Source organism: Paralichthys olivaceus, chromosome 3 (genome assembly GCF_024713975.1).
Source record: "Paralichthys olivaceus isolate ysfri-2021 chromosome 3, ASM2471397v2, whole genome shotgun sequence".
NCBI lineage: Eukaryota > Metazoa > Chordata > Actinopteri > Pleuronectiformes > Paralichthyidae > Paralichthys > Paralichthys olivaceus.
Genome location: NC_091095.1, coordinates 27,968,406 through 27,989,826, shown reverse-complemented (window position 1 = coordinate 27,989,826; position 21,421 = coordinate 27,968,406). Strand labels below are relative to the sequence as shown.

At 39.9% G+C, this 21,421-nt stretch overlaps 1 protein-coding gene across 2 annotated transcripts in view; it reads left to right on the top strand.

The window, feature by feature from the left end:
* LOC109642198 (death-associated protein kinase 2) overlaps positions 1–18,054 on the top strand; it is a 32,758-nt gene extending 14,704 nt beyond the window's left edge. For both annotated transcript variants that reach the window (XM_069522774.1, XM_069522775.1), the window contains 5 exons: positions 659–811; positions 8,574–8,619; positions 8,740–8,829; positions 16,223–16,309; positions 17,838–18,054. In XM_069522774.1, coding sequence (XP_069378875.1) covers positions 659–811; positions 8,574–8,619; positions 8,740–8,829; positions 16,223–16,309; positions 17,838–17,918 — 457 coding nt within the window. In that variant the 3' untranslated portion in view covers positions 17,919–18,054. The remainder of the gene's footprint in view (positions 1–658; positions 812–8,573; positions 8,620–8,739; positions 8,830–16,222; positions 16,310–17,837) is intronic.
* Positions 18,055–21,421: the final 3,367 nt, after the last annotated feature.

Sequence of the window (21,421 nt, the reverse complement as noted above, 5' to 3'; positions counted from 1 at the left end):
TCAAACCTTATGCAGATCTTACTGTATCTTAAAGCTTAGGAAGACAGCCTGGTAATCACACTTGTCTGTCTTGATCCAAGTGCCAGACTTTTTCAGTGGGACATGATCATATCTGCAAAAGAGACCGACTCAATGCGTAACATCAACTGGGTTAAGCTAGCTTCCAAGAGGGAAGAAAAGCATAAAATGAATGCAAACAGGCTACAATATTGACCTTCGGGTATAGATTGATAGATCCTATGTTAAGAAGAAGAAGAAGAAGAAGAATTACTTTTATTGTCACGTTAACACTTTTACATGCATACATGAAATTGTTCTCCGCATTTAACCCATCCAGTTGGCACCTGTTTAAACAAGCATAGAAACACACATTGACAGATGCCATGTACACACATATACTGGAGCGGTGGGCTGCTGTTGCCAAGCGCCCGGGGAGCAGATGTTGGAGGGGGCGGTGCCTTTCTCAAGGACACCTCAGTCGTCAAGAGAAATATGCTTCACATTGCTACTGTCTAAAATGGTTTTTTTATGCTTTAACAAGTCATGAACTTTTTTCCTTGCTTACTTTGATGTCACACTACTGCAAAAACTGCTTTGTCTGTATGGATGAATTTAGATGTCAACATGCTATATTCTCTCTGTTGAATTCTATCCTCAGATTAAGCGGTTTGTCACCATTCCAAAGTGAGACTGATGAAGACACTCTGAAAAATATCATTGCCATGAAGTATGAGTTCTTTTCACAATATTTCAGCACTACCAGCTCCATGGCCAAAGACTTTATCCAGAAACTCCTGATGAAAAATCCAAAGTAGGTAGTATTGTACAGTGTCCATGGTTATTTAACAGAAGATGTATTGACTAATTTTAATCAAGACCTTGTTTGAATAACCCCTGGTGCATCTGGGGCTGTTACATGCCACTGACAATGACATGCTAAATGACATAGGTCACCTGATTTATCTCTTGTGAGATAAGTTAGAGACCTTAAAATCTTATTAATATAGAGAAACCGAACAGTTCCCACAATAAGCTGCACTCCCAACTGTGGGGAGGAAAAGCTCCCTCATTAACCTCAGAAACCTCTAGCAGAACCAGGCTCCATGTGGGCGGTTATCTGCCTCGACCGGTTGGGGTGAGCAAAGAAAACGGGGGAGGAGAGGAGAGATGGGTGGAAAAGAGAGGATAGAAGAGATAGAGAGATAGTAGGGAGTTGGAGGAGATGGAGAAAGAGAGGCGATCAGGTATCAGCTCTGACTATTTCTTTTTTTAAAACTCTTTATTTATAAGTCATTTTCATCTTTTAGTACAGAACAAAAGACAAATACAAAACATTGAACAATTACCCATATTCAAGGTCCGGGGGTGATCAATAAGTCCACAATGCAAAATATCATATCCAGTACGTGTATACAGTCTCATTCGTTTGCTAAGTAGTCTTTCCATTTCTGCCACCGTTTTTCACCTAGATCTTTTTGGAGTCTGATTGAATATGTCATTTGCTCTAGTACATGTAGTTGTTTTACAATATTAACAAAAGATTCTGTAGTGGGAGCATTTTTCTGGAGCCAACATTTTGTGATGGCCTTCTTACTTGAAGCCAGCAAGACCCTAAGTAGGTACCGATCAGCTTCACTCAACCCATCTGGCATATTCCCAAGATAGAGAGATGTGAACAATACATTCATATTAAAACATAGAACCTTTGAAATTATTTTTGTCACTTCACTCCAAAAAAACTGAATGGAGGGGCAAGACCAAAAAATATGGGCATGATCAGCAAGAACCTCTCCACATTCTTTCCAGCAGGTAATTTGTGTACCAGTCTGCTTGGACTTCTGTTTGGGAGTTATAAAAAAACAAATTAAACTTTTCCAGCAAAAATCTCTCCAGGTCCAGGAGTTGGTGGAGGATGATTGTGTTTTCCAGGCCTTTGACCACATGTCCTCTGTTATTACAGTATTTAACTCCTTCTCCCACCGTTGTCTTATGTAGTCCGTTGAATCCTTCTTCAGAGAGGTGATGCTGTGGTATAACTTGCTTATAAGTCCTTTAATATTCCCAGAGTTGTATGCATCCATAAATATATGAATAAACACTGGTAGCTTTGCTGGGTTACAACCTTTTAGCTTTTTACAAAAATAATCACGGACCTGTAAGTACCTGTAGAAGTCTTGCCCACCTAGTCCATACATTTGACACAAATTGTTAAAGCTGATAAGTTCCCATTTTTTAACAATTTTGCATACAGCAGTAACACCATAATAGGTCCATTGTTTATATCCATGATCTAATAATGCTGGTGTGAATTCGGGGTCATACGCTGGCCATCTAAGTAGTTTTATCTGTTTCTGGAGTTCAAATTTTTTAACCACCTCACCCCATACCTTCAATGAACAGTTCACCCATTGGCTCTCTGTATGTAGTATTCTTTTCTCCATCCCCGCACAACCAAGCAGTGAATGAATTGGTGTATCTGTTAAAGATAACTCCATGGTTTTCCATTTCGCTTCATAAGAGGGATTACACCAATATACAAGAGGCCTCAGTTGGGCTGCTAAATAATAGTCCCTTAAAGATGGGAGGGCCCTGCCACCCCTCTCCTCCGGAAGCTGAAGGGTGGAAAATTTTACCCTTGGTCTCTGTTTATTCCAAATGAATCGTGAAATATGTTTGTTCCACTCTCTAAATTGTTTCAGAGGAATTTCCACTGGCAATGATAAAAAAAGATATAATAACCTAGGGAGAATATTCATTTTTATTGATCTAATTCTGCTTCCAAAGTCAAGAGGTAACAGGCTCCACCCATCGAGGTCATCATATATGTTTTTGTTAATACTGTTATAGTTAATATTGGAGCTCTGACTATTTCAAATGTAAACAATAACAGTGTAAAGAAGTTATCAATTATTATTGATAACAGTAAAAATTCATATAATTATGAATTACTGATAAGTATTGTTGTTTATAATAATAATCATAATAATAATAAATGTTGTCCTGCAGTTCTGGTGTCAGAGATATCTGCAATGAGAGAGAGAAAGAGAGAGAGGTACTATGGGAGACAAAAGAAACATAGTTATTGACATATATTAAAATAAATAAATTAGTGTGGGGGGGGGGCAGAGAGACAGAGAGAAGTGGAGAAGTGCTCAGTGGATGATGAGAGTTCCCCCAGCAGTCTAGATTTATAGCAGCATAACTAAGTGATGGTTCAGTACTTACCTGATCCAGAACTAACTATAGGCTTTATCGAAAAGGAATGTTTTAAGTTTAATTTTAAATGCAGAAATGGTGTCTACCTCCCGAACCCAGAGTGGGAGCTAGTTCCACAGGCGAGGAGCCTGGTAGCTGAATGCTCTACCTCCTGTTCTACTCTTACAGACTCTTGGAACCTCAAGAGAGCCTGTGTTTTGGGAACGAAGAGATCTATTTAGATAATATGGTTTTATGAGCTCTTTGATATATGAAGGGGCTTGATTGTTAATGGCTTTGAATATGAGGAGCAGGATCTTGAATTCTATTCTGAATTTTACAGGGAGCCAATAAAGAGAAGCTAAGACAGGAGTAATATGATCTCTCCTTCTAGTTCCTGTCAGCACTCGTGCTGCAGTATTTTGGACCAACTAGAGACTTTTTACAGTCTTCATGGGGCATCCTGATAATAAAGAATTGCAGTAATCTAGTCTAGAGGTAACAAATGCATGGACTAGTTTCTCAAAATCCTTCTGAGACAGGATGTTTCTAATTTTCTTAATATTGTGCAGGTGGAAGAAAGCTGTCCTAGACATTTGTTTTATATGTTGGTTGACATGTCCTGGTCAAACATAACTCCAGGGTTTCCACAGTGGAGCTGGAGGCCTAACTAACACCATCCAAGGTGACTATCTGGTCAGACAGTATTTCTCTGAGATGTTTAGAGCCAATTACAACGACCTCAGTTTTGTCTGAATTTAGAAATACAAAGTTTTGGGTCATCCAGGCCTTGATGTTCTTGAGACATTCCTGAAGTTGAACTAAGTGATCAGATTCATCATTTTTCATAGATATGTACAGCTGGGTGTCGTCTGCGTAACAATAGAAGTGTATGTGGTACTTTCTGATGATGTTGCCTAAGGGGAGCATATATAAGGTGAAGAGTATCGGTCCAAGGACAGAACCTTGTGGAACTCCATGACTAACTTGCATGTGCATAGTGGGGTCATTGTTGATGTTAACAAATTGAACTCTATCTGATAAATATGATTTAAACCAGTCTAGTGCTGTTCCTTTGATCCCTGCATGTTGTTCTAGTCTTTGCAACAGGATGTTTTGATCTATTTTGTCAAATGCTGCACTAAGATCCAACAGGACGAGTATAGAACCAAGTCCATCATCTGATGCCATAAAAAGGTCATAAGTGAGTTTAGATGATGAAACTAATAAGGTCAATTCACGATCAATGAAAATGGTTCAGATAAAAATCTGGTGCTACAGGTGGGTCTATGGTTTCAGGACACGACAGTGTATCTGTGTTATTCATTGAGAGGAGGAGCTGGATTTTATCCCTGATGGTTATAATTTTACTTGTAAAGAAGCTCATGAAATCATTGCTTCTCAGAGCTTCTTAGAGAGATAGATGGGTCAGTAGAGGTGTGACTTTCTGTCAGCCTGGCTACAGTGCTGAAGAGGAACCTGGTTGTTCGTATTTTCTTCTATTAATAATGAATAATAAGAGGTTCTGGCATTTCTGAGTGCTTCATTTAATTCAGCAGGCTATCCTTCCAGGCTAGGTGAAAATCATATTGAGTGGTGGAACGCCACTTCCTCTCTAGCTTCCGTGATATCTGTTTTAAAACATGTGTTTGAGAAATATATCATGGAGCTAATCTCCTCTGATTTACTTTCTTCTTTTTTAGCGGGGCAACAGCGTCAAGGGATGTTTTTAATGAAGCTGCTGTACTATTAACAAAGTTATTAACTAGTGTGGGAGTAAAGTTTTGATAACCTTCCTGTAATGTACTGACACATGGCTGTGAGGTAAGTGTAGAAGGAAGCAGTTCTTTAAATTTGTTCACAGTTTTATCAGATAAACACAATAGAATTTCTGTCCAGAATCAGTGTAGTCAATAATTCTAAATTCAAATGTAATTAAAAAATGGTCAGACAGAAGAGGGTGTTGAGGAAATTTTATTACATTTCAATGTCTATGCCATATGTCAAAACAAGATCAAGAGTGTGATCTATTATTGAGTTGAATGCTGAACTAAGGCAACATCTACATGAATGTTGAAATCACTATAATGATTTTATCTGTCATAGAACTAGCTCTGATAGAAGTTCAGAGAATTCATATAAAAATTCTGAGTTAGGGGCAAGTGGACGATATATGATAACTAGATAAATGTGATTTCAAGCTTGGATGGTTGAGGCTGATTATAAGATTTTCAAAGGAATTGTAACCATCTTTCATTCGAGGGTTGATAAATCAGATGTAGAGATTGCTGCAACCCTTCCACCTCTGCCTGTGCTTCAAGGAGTCTGAGTATTAGTATGGGTGGGGGGGATGTCACTTCATTTAAACCTACATATTCTCCATCTTGCAGCCAGGTTTCTGTTAGACATAATAGATCGATTCGATGATCAGTTATCAGATAAGTAAGGATTTTGGATTGAGTGACCTGATATTTAATAAACTGCATTTTATACTTCTGTTTTTTGTTACTGATATATTGGTTTTGTTGACTTTTATTTGGTTTGAATGTATTTCTCCTCTCCTTATATCTATTGAACCATGTAGATTGATCAATTAATTTGTTAATTTGTGTGTCCTGCACAAAATGGTGACCTGCCTTTGTGGGCTAAACGATGGAGAGCAATGTCACCCAAAATGGTTAGATGACAACCAAAAAATTCCCAAAATCTGTTGGCATTCCTACTTAAGTGTCAGGCCAAAACATTGTTTTGCAGGGGCACCATTGCTACAACCTGCCCAGGATGATTGTGACTGGTTAAAAAGGTACAAAAAAGCCCCAGCATTTTTCTCCCTGTATTGTAGTGCTGTGGACACAGGTCTGATATGTGACCTGTTTTATGATACTCACCTAGGACTATGAATGTAAATTAACATGTATGGTCCTGATCAAATAAACATGGTCAGACCCATATCCAACCTGCCCTTCATTTCCAAAATCCTAGAAAAAGCCGTTGCTAACCAGCTGTGTGGTTACTTAGATAGTAACGGTTTATTGGAAAAATTTCAGTCAGGATTTAGAACCTATCACAGCACAGAAACAGCACTATTGAAAGTCACTAATGACCTTCTTATGGCATCAGATGATGGACTTGTCTCTGTCCTCGTCTTGTTGGACCTTAGTGCAGCCTTCGACACAATAGATCATAAGATTCTGCTACAGAGATTAGAACAACATATAGGAATTAAAGGAACAGCACTACACTGGTTTAAATCATATTTATCAGATAGATTCCAATTTGTTAATGTTAACAATGACTCCTCCATGCACATGCAAGTTAATCATGGAGTTCCACAAGGTTCTGTCCTTGGACCAATACTCTTCACCCTATATATGCTCCCCTTAGGCAACATTATCAGACAGCACCACATACAATTCCACTGCTATGCAGACGACACCCAATTGTATATTTTCATGAAGCATGATGAATCTAATGGCCTAGTTCAACTTCAGGAATGTCTCAAAGATATCAAGGCGTGGATGACCCAAAATTTTCTACTTTTAAACTCAGACAAAACTGAGGTTGTTGTAATTGGCCCTAAACATCTCAGAGAAACACTGTCTGACCAGATAGTCACTTTGGATGGTGTCAGTCTGGCTTCCAGCTCCACTGTGAGGAACCTTGGAGTGTTGTTCGACCAAGACATGTCATTTGACGCCCATATTAAACTAGTGTCTAGGACGGCTTTCTTCCATCTGCGCAATATTAACAAAATTAGAAACATCCTGTCTAAGCAGGATGCTGAAAAACTAGTCCACGCGTTTGTAACCTCTAGATTAGATTACTGCAACTCTCTATTAGCAGGATGCTCCATGAAGACTGTTAAAAGTCTCCAGTTGGTCCAAAATGCTGCAGCACGAGTGCTGAAAGGAACTAGAAGGAGAGATCATATCACTCCTGTCTTAGCTTCCTTACATTGGCTCCCAGTAAAATTTAGAATAGAATTTAAGATCCTGCTCCTCACTTTTAAAGCCCTCAACAATCACGCCCCCTCATATATCAAAGAGCTGATAACACCTTATTATCCAAGTAGATCACTTCGTTCCCAAAACACAGGCTCTCTAGTGGTTCCAAGAGTCTGTAAGAGTAGAGCAGGAGGTAGAACATTTAGCTATCAGGCTCCTCTCCTGTGGAACCAGCTCCCACTCTGGGTTCGGGAGGTAGACACTGTCTCAGCATTTAAAGTAAAACTAAAAACCTTCCTCTTTGACAAAGCCTATAGTTAGGGCTGGATCAGGTGAGTCCTGAACCATCCCTTAGTTGTGCTGCTATAGGTTTAGACTGCTGGGGGAACGCCCATCATGCACTGAGCACTTCTTCACTTCCCTCTGTCTCTCTGTCTCTCTGCCCCCCCACACTCATTTATTTATTTATTTATTAGTTTTAACATGTCATCATGTCAAAGTGTCACTTTGTCCTCCCATAGTCCCTCTGGCTCTTCTCTCTATCTCGTTTCAGATAACTCCGGCACCGGGACTACAGGACCACAACGACCACCATCACCATTGTCTGCATTTATTACAAGAACTCAGCAATTCATTAATATATCTAGTCATGTTGTAGATCTATACATTGTTATTGTTATGGTTAGCCTTGATTTTGATGGTGCCAAATTGTTACCGGTCTCTCTCTCTCCACCTCATCTCTCTCTTCTCTCCCCCGCTTTCCACCCATCTCTCCTTTCCTCCCCCCTTACTTTTCTTTCCTCACCCCAACCGGTCGAGGCAGATGACCGCCCACATTGAGCCTGGTTCTGCCAGAGGTTTCTCCCTGTTAATGAGGGAGTTTTTCCTCTCCACAGTCGCCTGTGCTTGCTCATTGTGGGAACTGTTGGGTTTCTCTATGTTAATGTTGTTTTAAGGTCTTGACCTTTAAATGTAAAGTGCCTTGAGATAATGTAAATTATGAATTGGCGCTATATAAATAAAATTGAATTGAATTGAATTGAATCTCTTTGCATGAGCAGGCTGGCCATGTGAAACAAATAAGGTCAAACATTCACATATCCACAGGAAAAAGTTATAGATTGTAAACGGACTCTAAAGATTGATCTTGGGGTTCCATGAAATCATTGGATCATTTAATTGAAGATCAAAACTTAGACCTTATCATGATTCAGTTGCTGATGCTTTTTTCTGTCAACAAGCTGCCTATGTGATGTGTCATTGTAATGCTCCTGTTTTCTATCATTACAAAAATCTCTGGATTGATGCTTCAAATGTTTATCCTGGAATCACAATGCCCATGTATTTACTAAGCAAAGATAATTAGTATTTAGCATTAATTATTACTACCCTCAAGTCCTGTTATCAATAGTTGTATGTTGATGTGTGTTGCAGTGAGAGAATGACAGCTGAGGAGTGTCTGCTTCATCCATGGATCAAGGTCACTAAATTATTCTACTATTTTCAGGCCCAAAAACCTGCTCTTTTGTGTGTGGTATAATGCTGCTGAGCGTCACTGCATGTTGCTTATAATGAGTCCAAATACTGTTGTCTGTTTCAGCCCATCACACGTAAACAGGTGGCCAATAGGAATCGATCCTCAATCAATATGAAAAACTTCAAAAAGTTCAATGCTAAAAGGAAATGGAAGGTGAGTGTGTTCATGTAAATGGATGACAAATGAGTAATGAAAAGCAGTACTTACACAAAAAAGGTTGTAAAATGTGAAGCTCTGAGCTGCTGCTGAATAGCAGGCAAACCCTGGGTATACGCAACAAGGAACCAAGTCAGTTTTCAAAATAAACAGATAAATATACCAAAAAAAGTTAGTAGAAAGACACATGCAGTCCCTTCATGTTTTGAGTGAATTATCTACAATTGCTTTCCTCTGTAGTCTCCCTCACTGTAATATTACACACAGCTGACCTATATTATTTCAATCTCTCCACATTAGCACCAGGATTTAACTGAGAACTGACCTTATGTGCTTTTCCTACAACAGTGTTTACAGAGTGGGATCATGTCAATCAATCTACTGTTGATTAATAATTAAATTAATCAGAAGTGAGCAAAGTTGAAGGATTTTGAGTTATTGAGGATGTAGAAGTTGGCAAATTCACACTTGTGCAGTTATATAGAGGTAGCACGTATATTTAAAAACATTTATTCAAAGATAACAAATTGAAAAACTATCTAATCTAACAAATGTAACTGTGTTGTGCATGCACGAATGTCTAGCTATATAGTTATAAGGGCCAATTTTGGTTCAATGCCATCATTGTGTGGACATTTTAATGTTGTGATGACATTTTGGATGGTCCCCACAAATTAAATGGGCTGTTTGAGGGTTAAGACCTGGTTTTGGGTCAGAGTTAGAATTGGCTTTAGGTTGGGGTTAGGGTTAAGCACTTTAGGCAAGATTGTGGGGTTAAAGTTCATTAACTGTACTATTAACAAGGTGGTGATTAACAAAAAAAAAAACTACAAAGATGGCGGCCCTGCATGTTCTTTGTTGAGGCCAACGCATGAAGAATAAGAGTGCCAGGTTAGAAGAGAGGTTTTTCAATTGCAAGACTTAGTCCTGAATATACTGTGATTGTGGTACATACTAACATCAACAAACAAACATACAGTGAACTCCTCTGCAGTTCCTCTGGAGGAGTTGTATATGTGAGTGCAAGTGTCTGAGTGAGAGCCTCCAGAGTGTCTGAAGAGTTTTTATGTGCCTGGCCCCCTAGTATAAAGTCTGCAGAAAGTCAGCAGAAGTCAATAACTATTGGACATATATCCAGACATTTCAACAAAAATAGAGGTACTAGACAAAGATGTTCATTATCACCATTATTGTTTGAACATGTTATAGAACCACTCGCCTCAACCATGAGACAGCATAACAGCATTACAGGCATTAAACCAACAAACCAACATGTGTTGATCAGCCTGATCAACACATTTGGCAAGGTTTCTTGCTACTCTATTAACTGGTCTATGCCCGAGACCCTGCCTCTAAGCCACTTTGACTGGGGGATTTACCTCTTAACCATACAAATAATATGCTAGTAAATATCACGGAATCTATGTCTAATCAAAACTGAAAGAATTTCCTGAAAGAAAGTAACACTACAGCACGTGAAAGAAGATCTAGATAGATGGAATAAACTCCCATGGTTTAATTGGCCGCATTTCTACAGTCAAAATATTCCCAAAAGTAAACTACTTATTTTTTATGACCCCTGTTAATCTATCTCTGGCCTGGTTCTCCTCTCTGAACTCAACCATCAGCACATTAAACAGGAAAAACTAAAGGCCCAGGATGGAAATAACCACACTCCAAAAACCCAAACAATATGGTGTTTTTGACATACCAAATTTATACCATTACATCCTCTCTGACCAACTTCAGTACAATCGGCACTGAACAAATAACTAATTCCTCCCAGCTTGATATGGAACAGATCATCAGTAAGGACCTACCGATTCAGTATATTGCACTTGTAGATAAAGTAGAAAAAACCCACAGAAACTTCAAATTTAACACCATAACCCTCACTTCTTGATGGAAAACTAACAATTCACTTACTTCTCCTTCCAATCTTGCATTTCCCTACATTCACAATCAACAAGGAACCAATTAACTTCTCTGTATGGAAACAGAAAGGAATAACTAGTCTGGGGCACCTTTTGAGTGACAGCTCTCTCATGACCTTTGACCATCTCAAACAAACATAAAACTTGCCCTGTCAATACCAGTACATACAGCTGAAAGAAACTATTGAAAAAAGATATCCACAACATCAACAATTTCACTCCCCCCCTTGCTGCTATAACTATGTTCTCTATTGTGTCAACACTATCTCTCCACCCTACATATTCCATATATACGGGGAACTAACCCCCATGGGGGCAGCAGACGTAGATTCCTCTTTAAGACACATCACCTGTGGTGGCCGCTTCAGTTCCTTGATTTCCATGGTAGGAAGCAGTCAGACACCAATCTTAGTTGATGGCTGTGAATGATAGATAAATAAATTACTTTATTCATCCCCAAAGGGAAATTAGGTCGTCATAGCAATTCTGTATTTGGACACAATAAAAATACAATAGAATAAGATAATTTAGGTAGAAAAAAATAAAACAATAAAAACACGGAATAGGACAAGGGCACTTAAAAAACACAAGATAAATAGGTAGATAAGGTGCAGTGGCAAGATGATGGTAATAGTACTGATGATATGATGGTAATGTCATTGTTACTAAACAGTATATAATAATAGTACAGTATATATGGTATATAATATAATACATAATAATAATAACAATAATATATATACAGTTGTGTTCAAAATAATAGCATTCCCACATCACTAGCAAGATAAATCACTGTTTTTGTTAGAATTTCAACTTCTACACTGCAAGTAAGTGTCTAGAAGGTTTAGTAACAGACCCAACAGGCATGACGAGCATGCTGCTGATTCTGTGAAACTGAATCATTTACTGAAAGGGGCGTGTTCAAAAAAATAGCAGTGCTGAGTTCAATTAGTGAGGTGATTGATTACGTGAAAAAAATAGGTGTCAAACAGGTGGCCCTTATTTAAGGATCAAGGCAACTGACTCTGCAAATGCTGGCTGTGCATTTGACCTTAAAAACAGAGTGAAATGGGTCGCTCCAGACACTGTTCAGAAGAAGAGCGTTCTTTGATTAAGAAATTAATAAAAGAGGGGAAAACCTATAAAGAAGTGCAGAAATTGATAGGCTGTTCAGCTAAAATGATATCAAACGCTTTAAAATGGCAGCCAAAACCAGAAACACGAGGAAGAAAAAGAAAAACGACTATTCGAATGGATCGGAGAATAACCAAAATGGCAAAGCCTCAGCCAATGATCAGCTCCAGGAGGATCAAAGAAGATCTAAGTTTGCCTGTGAGTACTGTAACAATCAGACTACGTCTATGTGAAGCCAAGCTACCAGCAAGAAGCCCCTGCAAAGTCCCATTGTTAAAAAAAATACATGTGCTGAAACGGTTAGAATTTGCCAAGGAACACATTGACTGGCCTAAAAAGAAATGGCGTAATATTTTGTGGACTGATGAGAGCAAGATTGTTCTTTTTGGGTCTAAGGGCCACAGACAGTTTGTCAGACGTCCTGCAAACACGGAATTCAAGCCACAGTACACAGTGAAGACGGTGAAGCATGGTGGTGCAAGCATCATGATATGGGGATGTTTCTCGTACTATGGTGTTGGTCCTATTTATCACATACCAGGGATCATGGATCAGTTTGAGTACATCAGAATACTGGAAGAAGTCATGTTGCCGTATGCTGAAAAGGAAATGCCCTTGAAATGGGCGTTTCAACAAGACAATGACCCCAAACACACCAGCAAGCGAGCAAAATCATGGTTCCAGACAAACAGAATTCAAGTAATGGAGTGGCCAGCACAATCCCCGGACCTTATGCAACTAAATATTAGTTTATGATTCTCAGGAAAGTTGAATCTTCAAGCATTTCTTAGTTTATACAGTACATTTTTGAGTTTGTAAAGAAAAATGACAACACTGCTATTTTTTTGAACATATTTCTTGACTTTCTGTAAAAAAAAAAATATATATATATATTATCAAATTCAATTACTTTTCCCAATTTCCTTGCTTTGAAATATAATGTGCAGTGACCCCAATGCATTTGTGTTCATTAAAATAAAATTTATTTGAAGAATTTTGAGGTTTACTCACTTTTTAAAACACACTGCTATTATTATGAACATGACTGTATATATATATACAACACTAGTATAACAACAGTATATAATACAAATAACAGTATATAGTAATAATGGCAGCAACTGTATATTATAATAATAATAATATACCTTATATTACCAGGTTTCAATTAACCGCAGGGTCCCCTTTAAATGCCGGGTGCAGGTGTATATTTAGATAAATAAACGCTGGTTCCAAATAAATGACGGGTCTAAATTATTTACAAAAAAATCAAAGAACAAGTGACCACTGACACTGCACGTTTTTCTTCTTCGCCTTTTTCACGTAATGTGCTTGCTTTCTGATGATTGCCATGGCTCTGGTGCTGCAAAAAAGACGTGCCCGTCGACCCCAAGAGAGTGAGAGATTGGCGAAAAAATAAAACTGAGCTTCAGCGTCTGTCCGAGTAGGACAGCAAAAGGGCCAGGTGCCTGGTGGAGGTAGGAAGAAGGCTAACGCGCAGCTTGAGATAAACATGCGTGAATGGGTTATCAGCAAACGGGCACGCCACGAGAGAGTGTCCCGCAAAATGATCAGGGCGATGGCGAAACAAATGTACGCCACCGTGAGTGACAGCAGAGATGAGGAGTTTGCCGCGAGTGCTGGTTGGCTAAATCGTTTCCTCCGCCGCAACAACTTCACTTGCAGAAGACGTACAACTATTGCCCAGAAGGATCTTGTGAGGAAGAAATTAAACGTCTGTCCCTAACTGCCACCTGGTCCCAAATTAACGCCTGGTCTGTTAAGTGATTGAAACAAATAAACACCCAAGCTATTATTTGGTAGTTTACGGTACACATAGAAATGTGTCCTATATTTAGCCTCTGCAAGGTGTGCATACGTACATAACTGCAATATATAATATGTACACATACCTGTCTACAAAGGACACTAAATACCTATACTATATATCATATTATATGATATGTACACATACCTGAGTATTGCTTTCCCTCACTTTGTCCTTCCATAAAATCCCTCTATGATCAAACAGTTCACTTTGTAAAATCTGGATTCCTCTATGTACGTTCCTGTAGTACCAATTATATAACTCTAATGAAATTTAAAAATAATTTGTGAGTAATTTGTGAATTTGACAATACTTTTGTAAACCAATATATCGTAGGTTGAAAACTTTCTCTCTGTCTCTGCGTCTGCACCAGATGAATCCTTCACTGTCCCCAGCTCCACCGCTACTCAATCGCACTATGTGAATTGGTTCTCAGGGCAATCCCTGATCCAATGTCCAAATTTGCCACATCTAAAACAGGTGTCAGTTCTTCCACGTCCCCTTCCTCCCCTTCCACAACCTTTCTTGTGCCCGCAGACTTGGTTTTGATATGCTGCCAGCTGTGCCATTTGCAGTCCCTCTGTAAACTGCATTGCCTTTTTCTTTTTCTTGCTGTTCAAGAGTTTTTCTGCATGATCAGCATGACCCCATGCTGGATTCACCATTCTCTGCTCCTGTGCAGAGACAGATCTTGCCACTTTCAAATACTGAGTCCCCATCTCAGTCATTAGCAGTCTCTGCTGTTCAGTGCTGGTTCCACTTGCACTTCATACTGCTCTCCTACTTAACGCTTGTGGGAGAGATGAATGTCCATAGTCTGTAGAGTGTTTCCATTCCTGCAGCCACCTCCACCATCGGTGCTTGCGGGGTTGCATTCAAATCATAAATTGCCCCCTTCCAGGTGCACCGTGGAATATGTGCTGCCTCATATGTATGCTGGAGGCCTGTCCACCTCCTCTGCTGCAACAAGGTCTAGGGCTGGATGGAGGCTAGGGACGGCTGGAGCTGCCGCCTGTGCCCTCTGCACCGGTAACAGCTGAGTGTCCTGCTGGTCATCACACTGCACAGCTGCTGGCTGTGGTTTTCCTCCAGATCAGTCCAGATCAGGATCTATTCGGACACACTGAGACGTGGAGATTAGTTCAATCCCTACCTTCTGTAAACTATCCCTGATATTTACTTCAGTTAACCAAAATTCACACGCTCCAGTACAAATATCCCTACATTTCTTTAATAGGTTGTCTCAGCAGTTTTAACACAACTCTTATTTATCAATTTAAACTCCTAGTTTGTTCAACAGAATACAAAATTTGGAAGACCAATGTTATGCTGATATGGGAAAAGACATTAGAAATTCCCTAATTTATTTTAATCTGTTCTTCTCTTTTTAATCTACTTTTCTTAAAATTAGTTTTTATTTATTTTAGGATTTAATTCTTTGTTATTAACATCAGAAAGCCAATTATACCCCTAATATACTTAAATTTACTTAAATTTACTTACCTTTACTTACCTTTGGTGGTTGAGAACTCCTCTCTCTCTCTCTTTTTTTCTCTGCTTAAAGCAGATTGATCGCAGCGTCGAGATGATCCTAGCTCAGTTCTCAGTCCTTCAGTCCCAGTGCAAAACTCTATTTACTATATTATATCATAGTTTGTTAAATCATGAGCCCAACGTCAGAACCCAATTTAACAAGTGTATTAAATCAACAAACACTTCGTATATTTCTATTATTACTCAATACTCGTTAAAGGAGAAGTTAGTTTTTTTTTCAACCTGGTCCTTATTTCCAGTATATGGTATGTAGATCTACTCACCCATAACGGTTTGGAGTAACTTGGAGTCCTTTGGACGCTTTTAGATCCACACACGATCGGCGTATATCAACGCAAGTGACTGGGGCATCCACAATACAGCCTCTAAATAACGCATTATCTGCCGCGAAACTCTTTATTTACTATGAATCGCCAGCACTAGTCAACTGTGAGTCCAAGTTGCTTTGTTTACATCCCGGGGTTTTACTGGGGTGACGTCACTGAGGCACGCAGCCGCAGGACAGCTGACGATCATCTGTGTTTGTTTACACAGAGTTTGCTGCTGCTAGTTTTGCGCAACATGGCAGAATACTTATCAGGTGCATTACAGTACAGTATTTTTTTAAAGCAGTTTTGTCCTGGTGCTCGGGCGTATTCACCTGGTTAAAGGCTAGCCAACACAATGTCCACGACAATGGCAACATCAGATTCTCCAGTTTGAGAATATGAATATTACATTACAAAAATAACTAGCCTGTTTTTAGTTCCTCAAAACTTAGCTACGTACCTGCCAGCTTCATGTCCTATTTAGAAATAAGTTAAATAAAAATGTTAGATGTCACTAAGTTGGTCTATGTCAGCTCCATCCAAGTACTGTCCTGGCATTCTGGTTGGTTATACGACTAGCTGACAAGCTGTTTTAAAAAACATTCTCTCTTCACCCCCCTACCCCACCCTAGATGTCCTATAACATGGTGCTAATGTGTAACCGGCTCATCCAGCTTAAACTGCTGTGTAAGGACAGATCGGATCCAGATCCACTACAGGTGAGACCACTTTACTCAACTAAGATAAAAAACAAAAATCTGCAGGTGATTATTTTTTTTATTATTTAAAACATGGCAAGAAATTGTAATGTTAATTTTAAATGGATCTTCATCTGATTACCAATGTTTGTTCATTTAAACTATAAAACACTTATATCTACAAGGCTATGAACAACCTAACTATGTACCTAAGGTATATAGTAATGTAGGTTCTGACTATATAGGTTTGTATTGACCTATATATGCGCCTCTCAACCCTGACCCAGGGTTCTATGCTAACTATTTTTGCATGCTCCTGAATAAAACAAAAAATCTGGCGTGTACAAAAAAATTTAGGAGCACAGTGGGAAAATTACAATTGAATATATTTACTCTTTATTTCAAATAAATGTTTACAACACGGTTTGTGTGTGTGTGTGTGTGCAGATCTAATCAAGCAATGCTGGCAACATGATTCGATGCGCCATTTGATGCAGACTGCTTATGCTATATATTTCACCTTCATAGGTTCATAAAACATGTAAATCTAGGCATGAATACAACACAACAGTGTATAAAGCATTATGGATAATCAGATGTAAGGAGTTGGAGATGTGCAGCAACTTAATGTAAATATGGTAAATACTGTCTTAATGAAAACAAGATGAACATAGTAAAATCTTATCCATCGTACCGTTGAGCCTTTAAGACTCATTGGCTCTGATTGAAGTAGCTCAGACAACAAGCTGTGGAGTTGTAGGGTGTCTTAGGGCATAAAATCTTAAAAAACAATTTAACTTTATAAGACATGCTTTGGATCTGACATGATGACTGTTTCTAGAGGATATCACAGTAACATGATCACCTAGACTACAGACAGCTTTCATTACCTTAACCAGCACACTGTGTTGGTGTAAATCATGTTTCTTGCACACTGTGTTTGTTGAACAAGTGGTTTTAGGAAGTTCTCAATTAGCATTTTACATTTCTTCACTTCAGTCAAATTGTGCTTTAAAGTTTGTGTGGAGGAGAGAATAAAAAGAGGCTGCTCTACCTTTGTTTTCTCATACACACACGCAAGCCTGATCTGCAGGTTTTACAGGCCGTAGAAAAATGTTAAAGTCACAGCCACTAGTTAAATAGGCCAACCATAGGGCATCAAAACCTTTGTATCCATGAAATACTCTGTTGACTGGCTTGTTGGCAGACTTTTTCTTTCCTAATTGTTTCAAATTAAAAGCCCTCTTTTACCTTTCTTTGCCTTTTTTAAACTGTAGCCTTATGGGTGTAATCTGTACTCTCACACTGTGCTCCTAACTAATTTTGGCACAAATCAATTTTTTGGTCAAAAGTTAAATACGTGCACTGCCACATCTGCGGGGCTACATTTGAGGCTAAATTTCTGTTATTTCCTCTCCATAGTTACTTTGAATACACTTCCTCCCAAATAAAAGAAAACTAACCTGACAACGGCATCAGAACCAACACAGAATATGGCACAGAACCCAACTAGTACAACATATATTGAACTTCTAGCTCTGTCTTTCAGAGAGAATGTGAAAGTGACGTGGAGGACACAGAGAGCAAGCCTGCCTCTCTGCTGCGTCGAAGACTCAGCAGCAGCACATAGAGATAAGCAGAGTTCATTGGCGTTCCATAGGAGGGCAATCCATCACCTTTCAACATTAAGACTTCCAAATCAAATGAAAAAGCTATGCATTGTAATGGAAATTTATCTCGAAATGTGAAATAAAGAGTTTCTCAGACTGGAGTTGTCTTTGGGTGTTTAATGGTGAGCTCTGCAGAGGGTTTCAAAAAATCAGGAAGAGCTTAACTTTTCATCATCAAGTCGATTGGACTGACCAAATTTTAAGTTGATCTGATTAATTCTCAGGAGGAGTTTGTGAAAATTTGATGTTTGAGAATCACTGAAAATGACCACTTAATCCAAAACGACTGACTTCCTGTTTGGTTTGGAATATGGGTCCTTAGACTTGTCCTCAGACTTGTTTGTACGTCTAGACAGGATACATATGCATATACTATTTTCATGCATATTGGTCAAATTCCTGCAGGGGCTGGACTTTAGGGGACGCTATCGAGTCAATAAGGCACGCCCATTTCACATGTAAATTTCTCAAACATCTGAATTTTGTGCAAACTTTCAGCAATATTTATGCGTGTTTAGTCCACCAAATATGCAATTTATTGGGTAGAGAAAAAAGGTCAAAATATGAAGAGAAAGGATTAAATCAGATCATCTTGTAATGTAAATATAATGTATATATATATATTTAAAAGGTTGGTGACCACTGATGTAAAGCATCATTGTGTCTTTTGATTGACACTATATAAATTCAAGTTATTATTATTATTAATATTATTTCTATCCCTCCATCAGATGTATCTTACATGGGGCATACCCGATCCAGCCCCATATAGACTGAGAGGAGCATAACCTGAATTGTACTGAAGGAAAGTGCAGGAGATAAACCAGCAGCTGATTATAGCAAGGTACTGTAAGTCACAGTTGTGTTGGGAGCCAGGAAAAAGGCAATGCCAAACCAGCATTGGCAGGTGACCTTTTAAAGTGAGCTCCATCAGTCTCCACTCCAATTACCAACCTCGACCTGAAACTCCACACAGGTGGAAACATAGAACAGGGTGAACAACCCCCTTCTTAAATTTTCTGTACATTTACACTTTTCTTCATCTTTTGGCTGCTCCCTTTTCACCACAGCGGTTCATCTGCCTCCATCTCATCCTATTCCCTGCCTCCTCTACTGTTACACCAACCATCTCCATATCCTCCTTCACTACATCCATGAACCTTCTCTGAGGTATTCCTCTCTTCCTTCTACCTGGCAGCTCCATCTCCAACATCCTCTGTCTAATATATCCACTACCCCTCCTCAACACATGTCCAAACCATCTCAACCTGGCCTCTGTAGCTTTATCTCTAAACTGCTCTACCTTCACTGTCCCTCTGATCTGCTCATTTCTAATCTTGTCCATCCTTGTCACTCCCAATGAAAACCTCAGCTTCTTCATCTCTGCCACCTCCAGCTCAGCCTCCTGTCTTTTAGACAGTGCCACTGTCTCTAAAGCGTACATCATAGCAGGTCTCACCACTGTCTTGTAAACCTTCCCTTTCACTCTTGCTGCTATCCTTCTGTCTCACATCAGTCCTGACACTTGTTTCCACCCACTCCATCCTGCCTGCACCCTCTTCTTCACCTCTTTTCCATACTGTCCATTGCTCTGGATGGTTGACCCCAGATATTTGAAGTCATCCGCCTTAACAACCTCTACTCCTTGCATCTTCACCTGTCCACCTGCCTCCCTCTCATTCACACATATGTTGTCTGTCTTGTCTCTACTGACCTTCATTCCTCTTCTCTCCAGTGCAAACCTCCACCTCTCCAGGTTCTCTTCTACCTGCTCTCTACTCTCACCACAGATTACAATGTCATCTGCAAACATCATGGTCCATGGAGCCTCCTGCCTGACCTCATCTCTCAACCTGTCCATCACCATTGCAAACAAGAAGGGGCTCAGAGCTGATCCCTGATGTAACCCTACCCTCACCTTGAACCCATTTGTCACTCCGACTGCACACCTCACCACTGTCTCACTGTCCTCATACATGTCCTGCACCACCCTGATATACTTCTCAGCCACCCCTGACGTCCTCATACAGTACCACAGTTCCTCTCTTGGCACCCTATCATATACTTTCTCCAGATCCCAGTGCAGCTCCTTCTGACCTTCTCTGTACTTCTCTACCAACACTCTCAAAGCAAATATTGCATCTGTGGTACTCTTTCTGGGCATGAAACCAAACTGCTGCTCGCTGATCTGAACCTCTCGCCTTAGCCTCGCTTCAACAACTCTTTCAACCTTCATGGTGTGACTGATCAACTTTATACCTCTGTAGTTACTGCAGCTCTGCACGTCACCCTTATTCTTAAAAATGGGGACCAGTACACTCCTTCTCCACTCATTAGGCATCCTCTCACTCTCCATGATGTGTTAAGCAACCTGGTCAAAAAGTCAACTGCTTTCTCTCCTAAACATCTCCATACCTCCACAGGTATGTCATCTGGACCAACCGCCTTTCCATTCTTCATCCTCTTTAAAGCTGACCTCACTTCCACCTTACTAATTACTGAGAGACGTGCTGACGTATTGCGGTGAGTGTATTGTGTCACTTCCGGTGTCCGTGTATTGAACTCCGTGTGTTGAATTCCTCTCTTTCGTCTCTCTATTCTGCTACTCTCTGTCTCGCTGAAGCTAACTTTGAGTCACATTTACAGTTGTACAATTCCTTACACACCCAACTCAACTTATTTGCCAGGATGGAGGCGAGGATTAATCATTTTGAATCGCGGCTCTGCACTAGGGTGACCATACGTCCGTATTTCCCGGGACATGTCCGTATTTCACGTCCTGTCCCGGGTGTCCCGGGTTATTTTTAGAAAGTGAGGAAATGTCCTGGTTTTTAAAATTACCTTCTTTGGACCATTACATTTACATGCATTAGGGCACTGCCCACGGTGCTGCGTGTGACGTAGCCTAATCCCCGCCCCTATGCTGTCAGCCCTATTAATCAGAACGTAGACAACGTGACTGTCAGTCATACGCAAGCAACATGCCGAAGCACAAGTGCTCGTTTACCGACGAATTACAAAAGAGTTTCCCGGCTTTCAGACCGGGTCGAGACAAATGGGAAGCCTTGTGCACAGTGTGCAAAGCAGGCACATATGTCTCGGTGTCTAATGGAGGTGCAAGAGATCTGAAAATCCACCTGGACACCGAGAAGCACAAAACAGCTGTCCGAGGTGAGGGTAGTGCTAGCTCGATCACACAGTACTTTCTCAGACCAGGGAACGAGGATGCAGTGAATGCAGCGGAGGCTGCATGGTCATTTCACACAGTGAAACACCACAACAGTTACAGATCCATGGACTGCACTAGTGCATTGCTCAAAAAGTCCCTCCCCGATTCAGACACTGCTAAAAAGTTTAGTTGTGCCCAAACTAAGACCGAGGCTATTGTTGATAGTGTACTGGCACCGCATTCTGTAGAAGTGGCGCACAAAGCACTAAAAGACATCCCTTATTGTGGTGTAAG